Below are 13,455 nucleotides of genomic sequence, written 5' to 3'. Positions count from 1 at the left end.
GAGAGTCCAGAGAGTCCGGACATTCGGAAGATCATTCCCGAACTGAAGGGCCGCACGCTGGCAGGCACCACAGTCATCTTCAGCGGCCTGTATCCCACCAACTACCCAATAGAGCGCACGAGGGAGTGGTACCACACCAAGGGACTGGGTGCCAAGCTTGGAAAGACCCTCGTGCTCGATTCCAAAGACCCAAACCGCACCACTCACCTTATTGCTGCACGCGCAGGTGAGTCTCGCATGCTTCAAACATCAGCTGCAAAGGGATGCTTTCGAGGAAGTCGTGGCCTAATGGTTAGAGAATCGGACTCTGGTGTGACACGTTTAATCAAAATGAAAAAAAAATTGTGATTATGGCTTAGTGTAACTATTAAATCGCAAAAGCTGTGATTTTATTAAGTAATTAGAGACGTAACGATTCACTCAACTCACGTTTCTATTCGATTCACGATTTCAAATAACAAAATGAGATTGAAGACATTATACAGTAAATGAAAAGCTGTCGTTTTATTAGGCTTTTGCTGCACGTTTCATTGTGAAATTAAAATATAACAAAACTAAATTTCAATTTTAAAGCAAGCGCCAAATCAAGCAATAAAAGTAATCTCTTAATAGGCTTTGTCTGTGCTCTTTCCATTTAAAATTAGAGGAAACCACTGGATTTTAATCATAATCCAACAAAGATGCAGCATACATGCAGCATGAGTAGTTTTTAATCTAAATTGAAATTTGAAGTAGGGCTGCAACTAACGATTATTTTGATAATCGATTAATCTGTCGATTATTTTTACGATTAATCGATTAATCGGTTTATGTACTTATATTTTAGTTTTTCCCATTTTTTCCCCAAGTAAATTATTAATAAATGGTCTTTATCCTTCAGCATAGATTTTTAAGAGATTTTAACCATTTTGCACTGTCATATCCTAATCAAAAATATACCTGGAGTTGTTTTATTGTGTTAGTAATCCTTTGTCGAACTCTTCTGCAATCAGAACACTGACCCATACTCTAGCAAATTTCACAAGATTTAAAATAATGTTTTCACCATGGCAGTCCTTAGAGCTCCTAAAGTAGTTTAACATCCCGAACAAAGCTTATTAAGGAATCTTTCAGAACATATTTTCACGAAGAATAACGATAAAACAGAATAAAATTGCAGTGCATTGTATTTTATTATTTACTGGGAAACAGCTTTATAGCTTTTGCTGTGAAATTGTAAACAATCCTTCGAATAAAGTGCCAGTGGCATGAAACCTGAATGGAACTCACAATTTAAAGTAAAATCCATCAGAAGGTTGTCCAGAAAAAAAAAATTGGACAGTCACACACAAAAAACCTGCTGTGTGAAAAAGAGCAGTGAATACTTAGAAAAAAAAGTGCATTTCAAATATCTTTAAACATTTACCTCTCTCATTCAGTCATAATTAGGCTGCACGACTGAATTTTGAACTGTTAAACGACAAACTGATCACAGAACATGTTTGTAAAGCTTTAAATGTTAACTGTTAAAAAGCAATGTTATCAGCTTTTACGACTAAACATTTGCAAACAACATTGTACTGGAGAATCTGCACGAATAAAAGTCTTAGGGGCCGTTCACATATCGTGCCTAAAAACGCGTGGAAAACGCTAGGCGCACTGCTTTCTCCTTCTTTCCAAAGCGCTCGCGCAGAAGCGCCCCTGAGGCGTCTGCCTTTGCTAAGCAACCATGACGTGCTCTCTCCTTGAAGACGCGGAAATTTCAGCAAAGGATAAATGGATTTGCAGCTCAAAAAATCGCTTGCAGTAGCTCTGCTACTAAATTTATTTCAAAATGGAAATCCATATACAACTATGATCAGCTGTTCCTTTCATCTTGACTGAGCTTTTAACGTTGTTACGGGAAAGGATGAAGCTGATTGGTTAGTTCTTGTCACATGACCCCGCGGTGCGGTTGCAGCATTTTGAAAAGTTGAGATGTTTTTAACTCGATGCGGTGCGGTGTTGGAAATAACAAACTTGAGCTCGCAAAAGACGCGATATGTGAACGTCCCCTTAAACAGTTCAGTAGTGCAGAGTTTACAGGTTACTCTTCTTTTTTGAAGGCTCAAAGTAAAGTACTCCCAGTCTCCCACATCCCGCTAAATGCTGCAGAGACGCCGTTCGGGAAGCACGTGACATAAAACGAGGCCAGCTATTGGCTATTCGCTACTTCTCCTGCTGTACTGGCTGAGTAAAACCTCCGGTGGCTCATTACTGCCACACTTTGGTCACCGCAGATTTGAAATATGCACGAAATGAGCCGCTTACGGCAAATAAAAGTTATTTATTTAGTTATTATTATAAAAGTTATTATTTAGCAACGAATCGATGACTAAATTAGTTGACAACTATTTTAATAATCGATTTTTATCGATTAAATCGATTCGTTGTTTCAGCTCTAATTTGAAGCAAAAACAGAATGGTCTGATTTTAGTTTTGTGAAACTATATTACATCAAACACATCTGAAGGAAACCGCAGACGAGCTGAATGAGATGCAGATTCACTCTGTGACAGCAGGTGGTGCTCATGAACAGCAGCAATGCAGCATTTCCATTGTTCCCGCTGTAAACAAAGCAGTGCAGCGCTTATGAACACTACTTTAATATGCATTGTTCAGAGACCAGATGAAAAGAAAATACCACGTCAGCTTTTCTAAAGACCGTCAGTTCCCCTCGGAGATACGTTCTTATCAACTCCTACTCTAATCGTATCGCGATTTGTTTGGCATCTCAGCCAATTTGAATAGTCATATATTTGAATCGATTTTCGACTGGCTCGCAGTTAATCGTTACATCCCTATAATCAATGCATGTTGTTGAGTGTGTTTGTTTACGCATGAGCAGCTCATGATTTGTTTTTAGTGTCTCAGAGCGACTCGTTTAACATTAGATGCTGCTCTGTGCGAACTCCATCTCTGCATCTTTTTTGAGTTTTGGGTCCCTTTAACATGCATTTTATGGGAAGCACTTATAAGCGGACTGATGTCAACAAAAGAGAAGCTTTCCACCAAAAAAATAAAATAAAATAAAAAACATAAATATTGCTATTGTAATTTTACAGTTGTTTTGTTAATATAATATTTTTTTTAAAATATGTATTTTTAAAAATGTTAAGTTAAAATTTAGCAACATTTCTTGTTTTAAGATTTGTATTTATTTGTATTATTATTATTATTATTATTATTATTGCTTATAATGATATAAATCGATAATAGTAAAATTAACTTTTTTGTGACATTTTTTTTGTAAAATTTTGCAGACCTTCAAATAAGCACAGCACTGAAATTTTACTGTGTTTACTGTGAAATTTTTTAAATAACTATTTTGTTTAATATTTTATATAATAATTATAATGATAAATATTCATAATCTTATTATTATTACCTAGTCATATTGATATATAACAATTTTGGCCTAATTGTGCAACAGGGACAGCATTTGTTTTTATTTTTATTTTTTATTCATAATCATAATTTCTATCAGGAACAAAAATCCCAATTTCCCTTAAATATTTCAGCTCTGACGTCTTGTATAATTAAGCTGATTTGGGTTCATGTCCACTACACAGCAATTAGACACATTTCTTACTGATATATGGGCATTTAATTGCAGTTATTATATAAAGGGTTATTATATAAAATGTTCTGTGTGAGGTTGAGATTTAGTATGAACCATTTGTTAATGTGATGAGCAGATCTCATAGATGTGTTGATTAGTAATTATTTAAGCCGTCTCAACCTTGTCTCAGCTTCCTGTTAATCAGTGAGCTCAACACAAATTATGTGCTATTGTGGCATTGTCTATTGACTATAACAGCCGGAGTTTGCAGTATGATGTGAATCAATCACGATACACTTTTTTTTTTAAAATTCACATTAATTTCTAAACAAACATATTACATATGTAATTCATACTTAGGATGACTTGAACATGAACATAAAGTCAAAATTCCCGGGGGTGCGGGGAGTTGGGGTTTAATAAGTGTTTTTTTATCTGCCAAATGGAATTAATTTGGTGCAACCAACATGCAGTGAAACTAAATGAAGCAGGAAATGAAATCAAAGAGAAATCAAGTTGTCAAGGTCTGCAAGTCTCCTTAAATATCAGATAATATATTTATTAAAGATAAAATACTTTGTTTTTTTGTGACAAGGCAAATTTAGTTTAACTTGTTAAACGTTATATGGAGCGACTCCCTTTGTTTTGAAAATGATAGTTTTTTTTTTTTTTTCAAAACCATACATTTATACCAGGGCTTGAAAACGAAAAGAAAATTCAATCGGTTCACTCCGAGCAGAATCGATATTTTAACGTTTCTGTTCCTGCGTTCCTCTGAATTATTACCGTTCCGAAACCGGTTCGGGTGGAAAAAATACTGGATAATAACGTTATTTAAAAAAAATATATATATATATTATGTGTCTATAATTTGCCTAATAATAATGTAACGCGCTTCGTTTCTATATGCAGGCTTTACAGTTCTTACCGTGCGCTAGCTCGTTGGCTTTGTTGGAAGGAGGACACCGACAGGGAGCTCGGCAGATCGTAACACTTGATTTATTAAACATGAAGAGGTGAACATTAGGAATTAGCCACATCCACCACATCTGACGGAAACGCGAAATCCAGTCATAAAAACGGAATTTACAGTTTAATGCGGAATGGCACGGACATTTGCCAGATGTTGAATGAATTAATCAAAAATAGGTCATTGCACTTTCATCAAATCATGATATGGACTAATATCTGTAAATATTAAGCTGGAACAGTCTATTTAAATATGAATCCTTCATGTTCTGCGTGTCGCTGTTAATGAATGGAGCAGAAGCGCGTCTTCCTTTATCACACACACTGAAGCGCGCGACACTTAGGAAACTTAGTTGTTAATTTTAAGAGACCCAGGAGTCTTATTTTCTCTTGCATAATTAATATTGCACTTTAATTAAGCAAAAACACATTTTATCTGATTACTCGATTAATCAATGGAATTTTTGGTAGAATACTCGATTACTAAAATATTCGATAGCTACAGCCCTAGATCATATAGTTTATGATGCTGTATTATTTTAGCATCATACATGAGCTGCAGTTCCTCTTTAAATGCATTATGCAGAGTGTTAATAACGGTTGTGGAAGCAGCAGAAGGACGACATCAAGTCTGACACACAGAGCTTCATGAACTTTATTTATTCAAACTCGATTGAGTGTATTGTTCCTCATCTGTGCTCATCTCGACACTCTCCACCCCCGAAGAAGACCCCCCCCCCCCAACACACACACGGAGACACACACTTGGACGATCAAGTGCAAACGTAATTACTGTCGAGTGCTGTCTAATTGGCCACCATTAAGCATTAAGCAAACATTTCCACACTCCAATGTCACCACACTGTGGTTTTAACTGTTATCACCCCCCCGTTCATCTGTCAGCCCCCTCAACTCTGCCGAACACCACGACCACAAGACACTTTTAATGTTGAGCGGCTAATGAGAGGAGGAGTGGAAGGAAATCCACAAAGCCAGTCAGGAGAAAAAAGAAGCAGAGAGCTGCCAAACTTTCTTTCTCTGTACTGTATATTTTTTGACAGCTTTTCACAGATCTCAGCCTTTGGTGCCAAATTATTTGTCTGGTGGCTGGCTTGTGTAATTGCGTGGATGTCCTTCCCGCTTTCTGATCCATCGTTTATACAGACACAACTTCACACATGATCAATTCAGACGAGAGCAGCCAAACAGGACGTTCTGTGATGAGAGTCAGTAGGTGGCTGTGAGCAGATATAATTCATGTCCTGTTTGGACTGACATGATTGGTGCTGTTTGAGAGGACAGGCATCACTTTTGCTCATGGCACTATACTTATTTAGACTACACTGTCTGCTGTCTGTATCTAGATGCAAGAATACTTTTCTCCCAGAGTCAGAGTTGTGCAAGCAGAACTAAACCACTGAAATTCTGTTTTAGAACTTTGAAGTTTTCTAAAATTTTCAAACTTTGAATGCGTTTCCGATAGCCAAGAGCAGTGATCGCAGTGCAGGAATAGAAGAGTGTGTCTTGGCATTTTGCATTTGGTTGTAAACATGTGTTTGTTTATTTATTTTTATCTCCACTTTCTTTTGCTCTGGCACTGACTATATTTCTCGCTACTGATAGTGGAGTGAGAAACAGTGGCCAGACACATACACATGGACAGTGTGGTGTTGCTCGTCTTAATTGTTTGTTGTTTTTTTATGTATTCGTGTCTCCGTCAGGTACCGAGAAATTTCGCCAAGCTCAGGGCTGTAAACATCTCCATGTGGTGAATCCTGATTGGTTGTGGGCCTGTTTGGAGCGCTGGGAGCGAGTTGAGGAGCAACTCTTTCCTCTCAAAGAGGACTATAACAAATCACACAGGTATTTAACTCATGAAGTCTCTCTTTCCTCTGTCTGACTTTCTTGCTTTTCTTTATCCTTTATGTGCACATGTGCCTTTCAGCATTAAGATTGAAAAAACAATATTCTGTTTTGTCAGTATTTTGTCGTTTCTGCTGAACGTTTCACTGTGCTTGAACTGCACTCACTGAACTGCAACACTCATTAATGGAAAATGACAAAACCTCGAGCACTTGATGTGGCAGATGACGAAACTGTCTGCTTGTTAACAGAACAGCATCATCTGTTGGTGTGAATCCTAATACATTTACTGTTATAGTTATCCTAATAATTATTGTTCTTAGTGAACAGACCATTACAGTGACTTTTTTTTATGTGCTTTATGTAACCTGTTCACTTAAGACTGTTTAATATAAAATGGTTTCTATCTGAGTGGTTTGAAAAAAAAAAGTTTTTTTTGTTTTTTTTTTGGCCAAATGCCTCAAGCGTGTGATGGAAATGTTACACCCCTTAACACTGTGATGCAAGGCGTGATGAGTCAAAACCAGTAAAACCCATTACAAAAATTTTTTGTCATTTTTTGCATCCAGTGGGGACATAATTACTGATTATAATGACTTATACTGTTTTTTTACGCGTTGAGCATTTGTGTCTGCATTTGTGATCGGAGAAACAAAAAAAATATGTATACAAAAACTAATTAGAAGATTAATCATAATAAAGTGTGTCACAATATAGAAGGATTAATATGTATTTAATAAATTTTTAACTTTTGTTCATATAGCAGTACCTTTTAAATGAAAAAAGTGCACAATACGCTATTTGCGCTATACGCTTTTGTATTATTCGTTTTGTGCATAACAGTATGATTAATTGCGATTAATCGCAAACAATCATGTTATATACAAATATATATACACATTTTACGTGTTGGGAAAAAAAATGAATATCAGGACACACTTTGTGTATTTACTTATGCAAATGATGGTGAAATGGATGATTTGACACTTAAATATCTAAATGACCTAAAATTCCAAAAAAGTGTCTAATTTTATTTGTTACTATTCAGTACATCACCCGTCCCTACCCCCTGACTGTTGAGGGTAATATGTAACGTGTAAAAATGACACGAGCGAACAGTAAAGGTTTACACTTTTAAAAAAAAAAAAAAGGTTAGGAGGGTTCATTTTTAAGATTAGAGGTTAAATATAACGTCTTTTATTGTCGTCCAGGAGCAATAGTCCCGCCATGTTTCCAGACATCCCCGGATCCGTCCCGAAGCCTCTGTTCCAGGCCCCTCCTGTTCAGCAGAAGCTCCTGCCAGCGCCGGAAATGCGGACATATGACCCCGTCACCGGCAAACTGATCCGCCGGGGTCCTCAGGTCTCCCGTCCACCCTCTTATCTGCACTCGCATGGATCGTCCATGTCAGCCAAGGGAGATCTGTCCAGCCGCAGGTACTTCAGAATGCGTTTATGTTTATGTATGGTGCATTTCATACTGTTGTTCATCAAATCAAGAAACTAGATGTCAGATACACAGCGGTCATTTAATGAACTCAGAATCTTGAATATGTCTAAAGTGGCTTTTTTGCCGATTCTGCACATTACCCAAATTTTTTTCTTTTTTAAGAGCAAGGAAATGTAATGTTATATTGTATACTGTTTGATTATGTATTTAATAGGCGTCTGTATGAAAATCCAGTGGGAAATGTGCCTGGTTAGTAAGAATGCGTTTAAGCGGGCTTTAGCAGTCGAATGCTGTGCTTGTCTTTTCTTTCCCAGCTCATATTGGATTTCTCATGCAGTCTATTTCACATTAATCTCTAAGCTCTAAATAAAACCTACGAGAAATAAAGCATTGCGCCTTGGCAGCTCTGAGATTGTGAAACAGAGATTATTAGCAAATTTCATCAGCACCTTTGGCCATTGCTGTGACAAGGGAATAATAAAAACAAGCCTGTAAATGCTGATCGAATGTGAGGGGGAAAAAAACTCACCCCCTGTGTCAGCATCTGATGAGGACAGAAATAAATTAGAAAAGAAATGGGTCACCTTAGGAGCAGTCTTTATTTACTCATAAGTTGTATCTGTATGACTTGCTCTCTGCAGTGGAATTTGGAAGGACAACTTTTAAAGAATATCCTTCCTACTCTTTTCAGTATAATCAAAGTACATGAAGACTACAAAATGTCAACAAAAAGCATCATAAAAATAAGTCTGAACAACTTTTTTGAAACTTGTTTTGATCTGTTGCATATATATTGGTTTCAATTCAAGTTTATTTGTATATCGCTTTTAACGATACAAATAATTGCAAAGCAACTTTACATAAAATTACGTTTCTAGAATATTTAGTAGTAGCTTATAAGTGGTGACTGTCAGTTTGTGTGCATATGAATTTTCTTAAAAAATGTATACAAGACATAGTCAACCAGACGATGAACACTATTAACAGTGTTCAGGTGATTGCATAGTAAGTAGCAATATTTGTTAGTTCTGTATGTTGTTTTAAGCCTGGCTCACACTACAATTCTCACACAATAACAGTTTTAAAATCATAACCGATATTGAAATCTGGTTGCAGCACACACATGAGGAGAATCTTGGCAGATTATCTTCCCCTCAAATATTAAACATGCACACACTATAGGATTTGAACATCGTGGCAAATCACACACTGCAAGATATTAAGATTATTATGCCAGAAGGAGCGCCTCACGTGATCTCACACAGCAGATCGTCACTGAATGTTTTTTTTTTTTTTAGGGTTTACCATCTTTTCCACTCTGTTCCATAATCTGCATGTCAGTTGTGACACTTGAATGATTTGTGGGATGTAAAGTGGGAAAACTACCATTCTAATAAGCAAAAAGTTGCTTACACTCACACACTAAAAGGCCCCAATTTTCTAAAAGGGAAAATCAAAGAATGAACAAATTAGATCAAAAAGAAATTAACTTGGGGTTTGTTTCTGGGGTTTGAAACAGCTTGCCAAAATGAACTTTTCTAGGTCTCTGTTCTATGGATTTTACCTTTTTTGATGTGGAAATATTCTCCAGTTAATTTCTTCTGTTCAGTCTGTCAAAGTCAGACATGAGTAGAGTCATGAACATAAAATACACACACACACACACACACACACACACACACACACACACACACACAAAAAAAAGTTTAGTGCATCAAAATGTTTGCTGATAAAGCAGATAGAAAATTAAATTCATTTATCACTGTATTTTCTCAAGTATCAACACTGTCTTTTTCTGTTTAACAGTAAGAGCAGAAACTCTGTCGATACCAAAAACGCTGCAAACTTTTTTGCAAACAATGCACCAATACTGGTATCGCTATTGGCCCCAATACTGAGCTCCTGTACTCGTACTCATTACAATGCACCAATACCAAACGCCGATACCACACACCATGTGATAAGTGCCATATTCAGACAAAGAAGCACTGACAACAGAACAACAGACAGCAGAATGGAGATATTACAAACTTGCTGTACTTGTCCCTCTCATTCTGCACCAGTATAAATGCATGCATGCATCACGTGTTTTGCTTGCTTGTATATATATATATATATATATATATATATATATATATATATATATATATATAAAACTGATACAAATTTTGGATCAAAAAGTATTCAGACCAAGTCTGGGGAAAAAAAGTTCAGATTTGAATGAACCTGGATGACTGCATGCCCAGGAGACCTCAGGCAGTCTTTAAGGTTAAGGGTTGCCCGACTAAGTGTTGATAGTTGTGTAAATACTGTCATACTAATGGGTGTCTGATTTTTCTTTTTTTTTTTGTAATCCATTACATACCTTTCTATCAAAGTTATCTAACATTTATCAAGCTAAATTTGTCTAAATTTGACACCGTTTAACTCTCAGTTCTTGGCATATTGTATTACCATCTTCTAAACTATAGAGAATAAACTCTGATAATGTGAAATGTTTGAAGGTGTCTGAATAAATTTAGGTTTGACTATCTATTTTATAAATATAAAAAAAAATTATAAATGCAATAAAAATATCGGTATTGTATAAAAGTATCGTCTCGGGCTAGTACTGGAAAAAGTGCTATCGGTGCATCCCTAATTCCAATAAGATAAAAAAATCCAATATAAAACAAATTAAGTAAAACATTTAGATGTCAAAAATTTATTCTGTGTCTTTTTACAAAGCATTCTGTTGTAGCTGAATAACAAGAGCAAAAATCAGCAGCCTATAGAACACAGCAAGAGGAATTTTGCCTATGCTTTAAAAAAATGGCACAGCAAAAAGAGATTAGATAATTACTAGATTTAATATAAATTGAAAATATTATGTTTAAAGACAAGTAAACAGTCAGTAATAAAATACGAACAAACAAATCAATTAATAGCATAAATAAATACAACTCACATGGTTTCTGCATACTGGTCGATAAATAAGAAAGAAGTTAGTTTTGGCCCGGAAAAAACTGGAACGGTCCGAAAAAAAACACAAACCGGGAACCCGCACTGCGAAACGCTGATCTCTGTGAGAACTTTTAATTGATGACTGCATCATGCACACATCGGTAAAAGAACAATTGGATGGAATCAGGCTGGAGAAAGAAAATTTAGCAAATTGTTGACAACAGAAAAGTGCAAAATGTGGATGGACTCTTATTTGGACACAGTTTTTTTCATATTTAATACTAAAAAGCTGCTTGCTGTAAATAAATAAACGTGATGTGATTTTAACTGTAGTCCCAAATTGCAGGGCTGTTGCAAACATCCACATCGCTATGATCAGATACTTTCTTAACTGCTGTTTTCTCACTGCTGCCATTTTGTTGTTTATTTTGGATAACATTTTATTTTAAGGTGTCCTTACATGTTACATGTACTAACTATTATAATAACAATCAGTTATGCATAATTACATGCAAGTAACCCTAAACCAAGCCCTAATCCAAACCATATAGTAAGTACATGTAATTGATATTACTCCGTACTTAAATGTATAACTACTCTGTAACAAGGACACCTTATAATAAAGTGTAACCTTATTTTGTAATTGAGAAGAAAGCATGCAGCACATATTTATATATTCATGTGAATGTCACTCTCTGCAGCATCAGGATGTTCACTAAACTGTGAACTGCTTTCAAACTTTTTTTAAACCCTTGAATGAAGAATGAAAAGGATCTGAGTCTATGGGCCTTTAAAATGGGAGATCTAGTTTTGTTGTGTCATACCAAGCAGGTCACAACCGTTTTTTTTTTTTAACCAGTGCATTGGACACCTACAGTGCCAGTCCTGCTCTCACACACCTACCTGTCATTTTGAAATAAACCTGGAGAAATCGATCATCCGTTTTAGGTGTGGATTATGGTTGTAGCTCATCTCTGTAGGTAGACCACCTGGAGAAAGGATTGGGCATCTAGCGCTCTCAGCTTGATCTCACACTCCTTCCATTGGTCTTATTTCTGCCTTATCCTTGCACTTTGCTGTCCATGTAGGGGGCCAAAAATTTAATAAAGCAGTCCTCTGTCCTCGAGGAGCCATTTACAAAGAGTTCACAGCTAAATTTGATATTTAAACCACAGCTCTACTGGTCTAACTCTCCAGACAGATATACTCGGGTCGTCTGTGAACATTCGATCGGCCCTGCGCAGCCCGTCTGCAGAAGGACTGTGTTGAATGAATAGCCAGACTGCATGTACTGGTCTCCAGGCAACAGGGCTTGTTTAATGGTCCAAGAGCAGAGAATGAGAGGACACAAGCATCAATACAAAATCGCCCATGTTACTCTTTTGTTGCTAGGTAGCAAAAGAGAAAAATACTGTATGTGCCACAAAAACATCTTTTTTTGGAAGTAGGTAGATTAACGTTGCTAATTTGAGAGCTTTTAAGATTGTCAGATTTAGCAGATTTCATACAGACTACATTTCATAAGACACAAATGAGTTGATGAACTATCATTGTAGGTGCTGTATGTCATTTTTTTTGCATAGAAATACCATATGTATTTCTAGGAATAGGAATTCCGAACCATAGAAAACATGCTAATTTCACATACATATATCTCAGAAAAACTTTTATAGTCAATAATTCTGTGTCAGAGTGTCTGTATTTGTTTTGGTCTGTGTAACTCCACCCCCTGTTAGTTTATTTAATTGTATTTTGACACCTGGGTTGCCAGTTGGTGGAAAACACTGTTTTGTAGCCATGGAAGCCTGTCAACAAACTGGGTCAGAGATCACCGATTCTACTCAATCTAAAAAATAGCCTCGACATATATCTAAAAAGCTCTATGAGCAAATATGGCTAAATCAACTAATCTTCTCAATCTGGCAACCCACGTGAGTGTCGAGTGAGGAGGAGGGGGCAGGAGAAACGACTGTCCTATACAGTATAGTTAAAATGTGCCTAAATGGGTGACACAATATTTGGCTTAGCCACTAGATCTGTGGCCATTTTTTTAATAATGTAGTCAACTGTAAATAATAGCCTTTACCACATAAATGATGCATCGCTATTAGCACTTGCAATTAAAATCTAACATCAACTGTTTATGTTATGCGTGATTGTGTGTATTTTAGGGCTGCACGATATGAGGAAAAGCTGCGATGTGCGATAACTAGGGCCGGGACTTTAACGCGTTAATTGAGATTAATTAATTACACAAAAAATAACGCGTTAATTAAGATTAATTAATTACACAAAAAAAATTCCGCATTTTCAATAACTTATTTTTGCACCACAGAACGTTTCTCACTGGATGAGTTTCGGCGGACCGATTATACTGGAGCACCAACTAGCGTTCATGACTTCAGACAACAACAAACCACAGTGAACATGAATGAAGAAGCAGACGAGACCGCTTTGGTTGGCCCCTTGGAGGGGAAATTTTGTTATAAAAAACGAACGGATGGAAGCGTCGATAAGAGCATGGCACTTTATGTTTAACTCTTTATTGTTTTGGCCAAGGTTATTGAGAGTTGGACTTAGTATGTTATGGCCTCTGAAGCAACAGAGAGATGTTTTCTAATAGTCAGGGTTTCCAATGTTCTGAATGTACT

The 13,455-nt window shown here is 36.5% G+C and overlaps 2 protein-coding genes across 3 annotated transcripts in view; both read left to right on the top strand.

The window, feature by feature from the left end:
* LOC132104492 (septin-7-like) overlaps positions 1-13,455 on the top strand; it is a 393,004-nt gene that overhangs the window by 102,079 nt on the left and 277,470 nt on the right. The window lies entirely within an intron of this gene.
* The window catches only part of LOC132104478 (RNA polymerase II subunit A C-terminal domain phosphatase-like), a 114,078-nt gene that overhangs the window by 14,223 nt on the left and 86,400 nt on the right, over positions 1-13,455 (top strand). For both annotated transcript variants that reach the window (XM_059509968.1, XM_059509967.1), the window contains exons 8-10: positions 1-226; positions 6,271-6,412; positions 7,624-7,848. The exon at positions 1-226 is cut by the window's left edge and continues 734 nt beyond it. In XM_059509968.1, the coding sequence (XP_059365951.1) occupies positions 1-226; positions 6,271-6,412; positions 7,624-7,848 (593 nt within the window). The remainder of the gene's footprint in view (positions 227-6,270; positions 6,413-7,623; positions 7,849-13,455) is intronic.

Source organism: Carassius carassius, chromosome 25, assembly GCF_963082965.1.
Source record: "Carassius carassius chromosome 25, fCarCar2.1, whole genome shotgun sequence".
NCBI classification, from domain to species: Eukaryota; Metazoa; Chordata; class Actinopteri; order Cypriniformes; family Cyprinidae; genus Carassius; species Carassius carassius.
The sequence above is the reverse complement of the archived record's forward strand: the minus strand, read 5'-3'. Positions and strand labels throughout refer to the sequence as shown.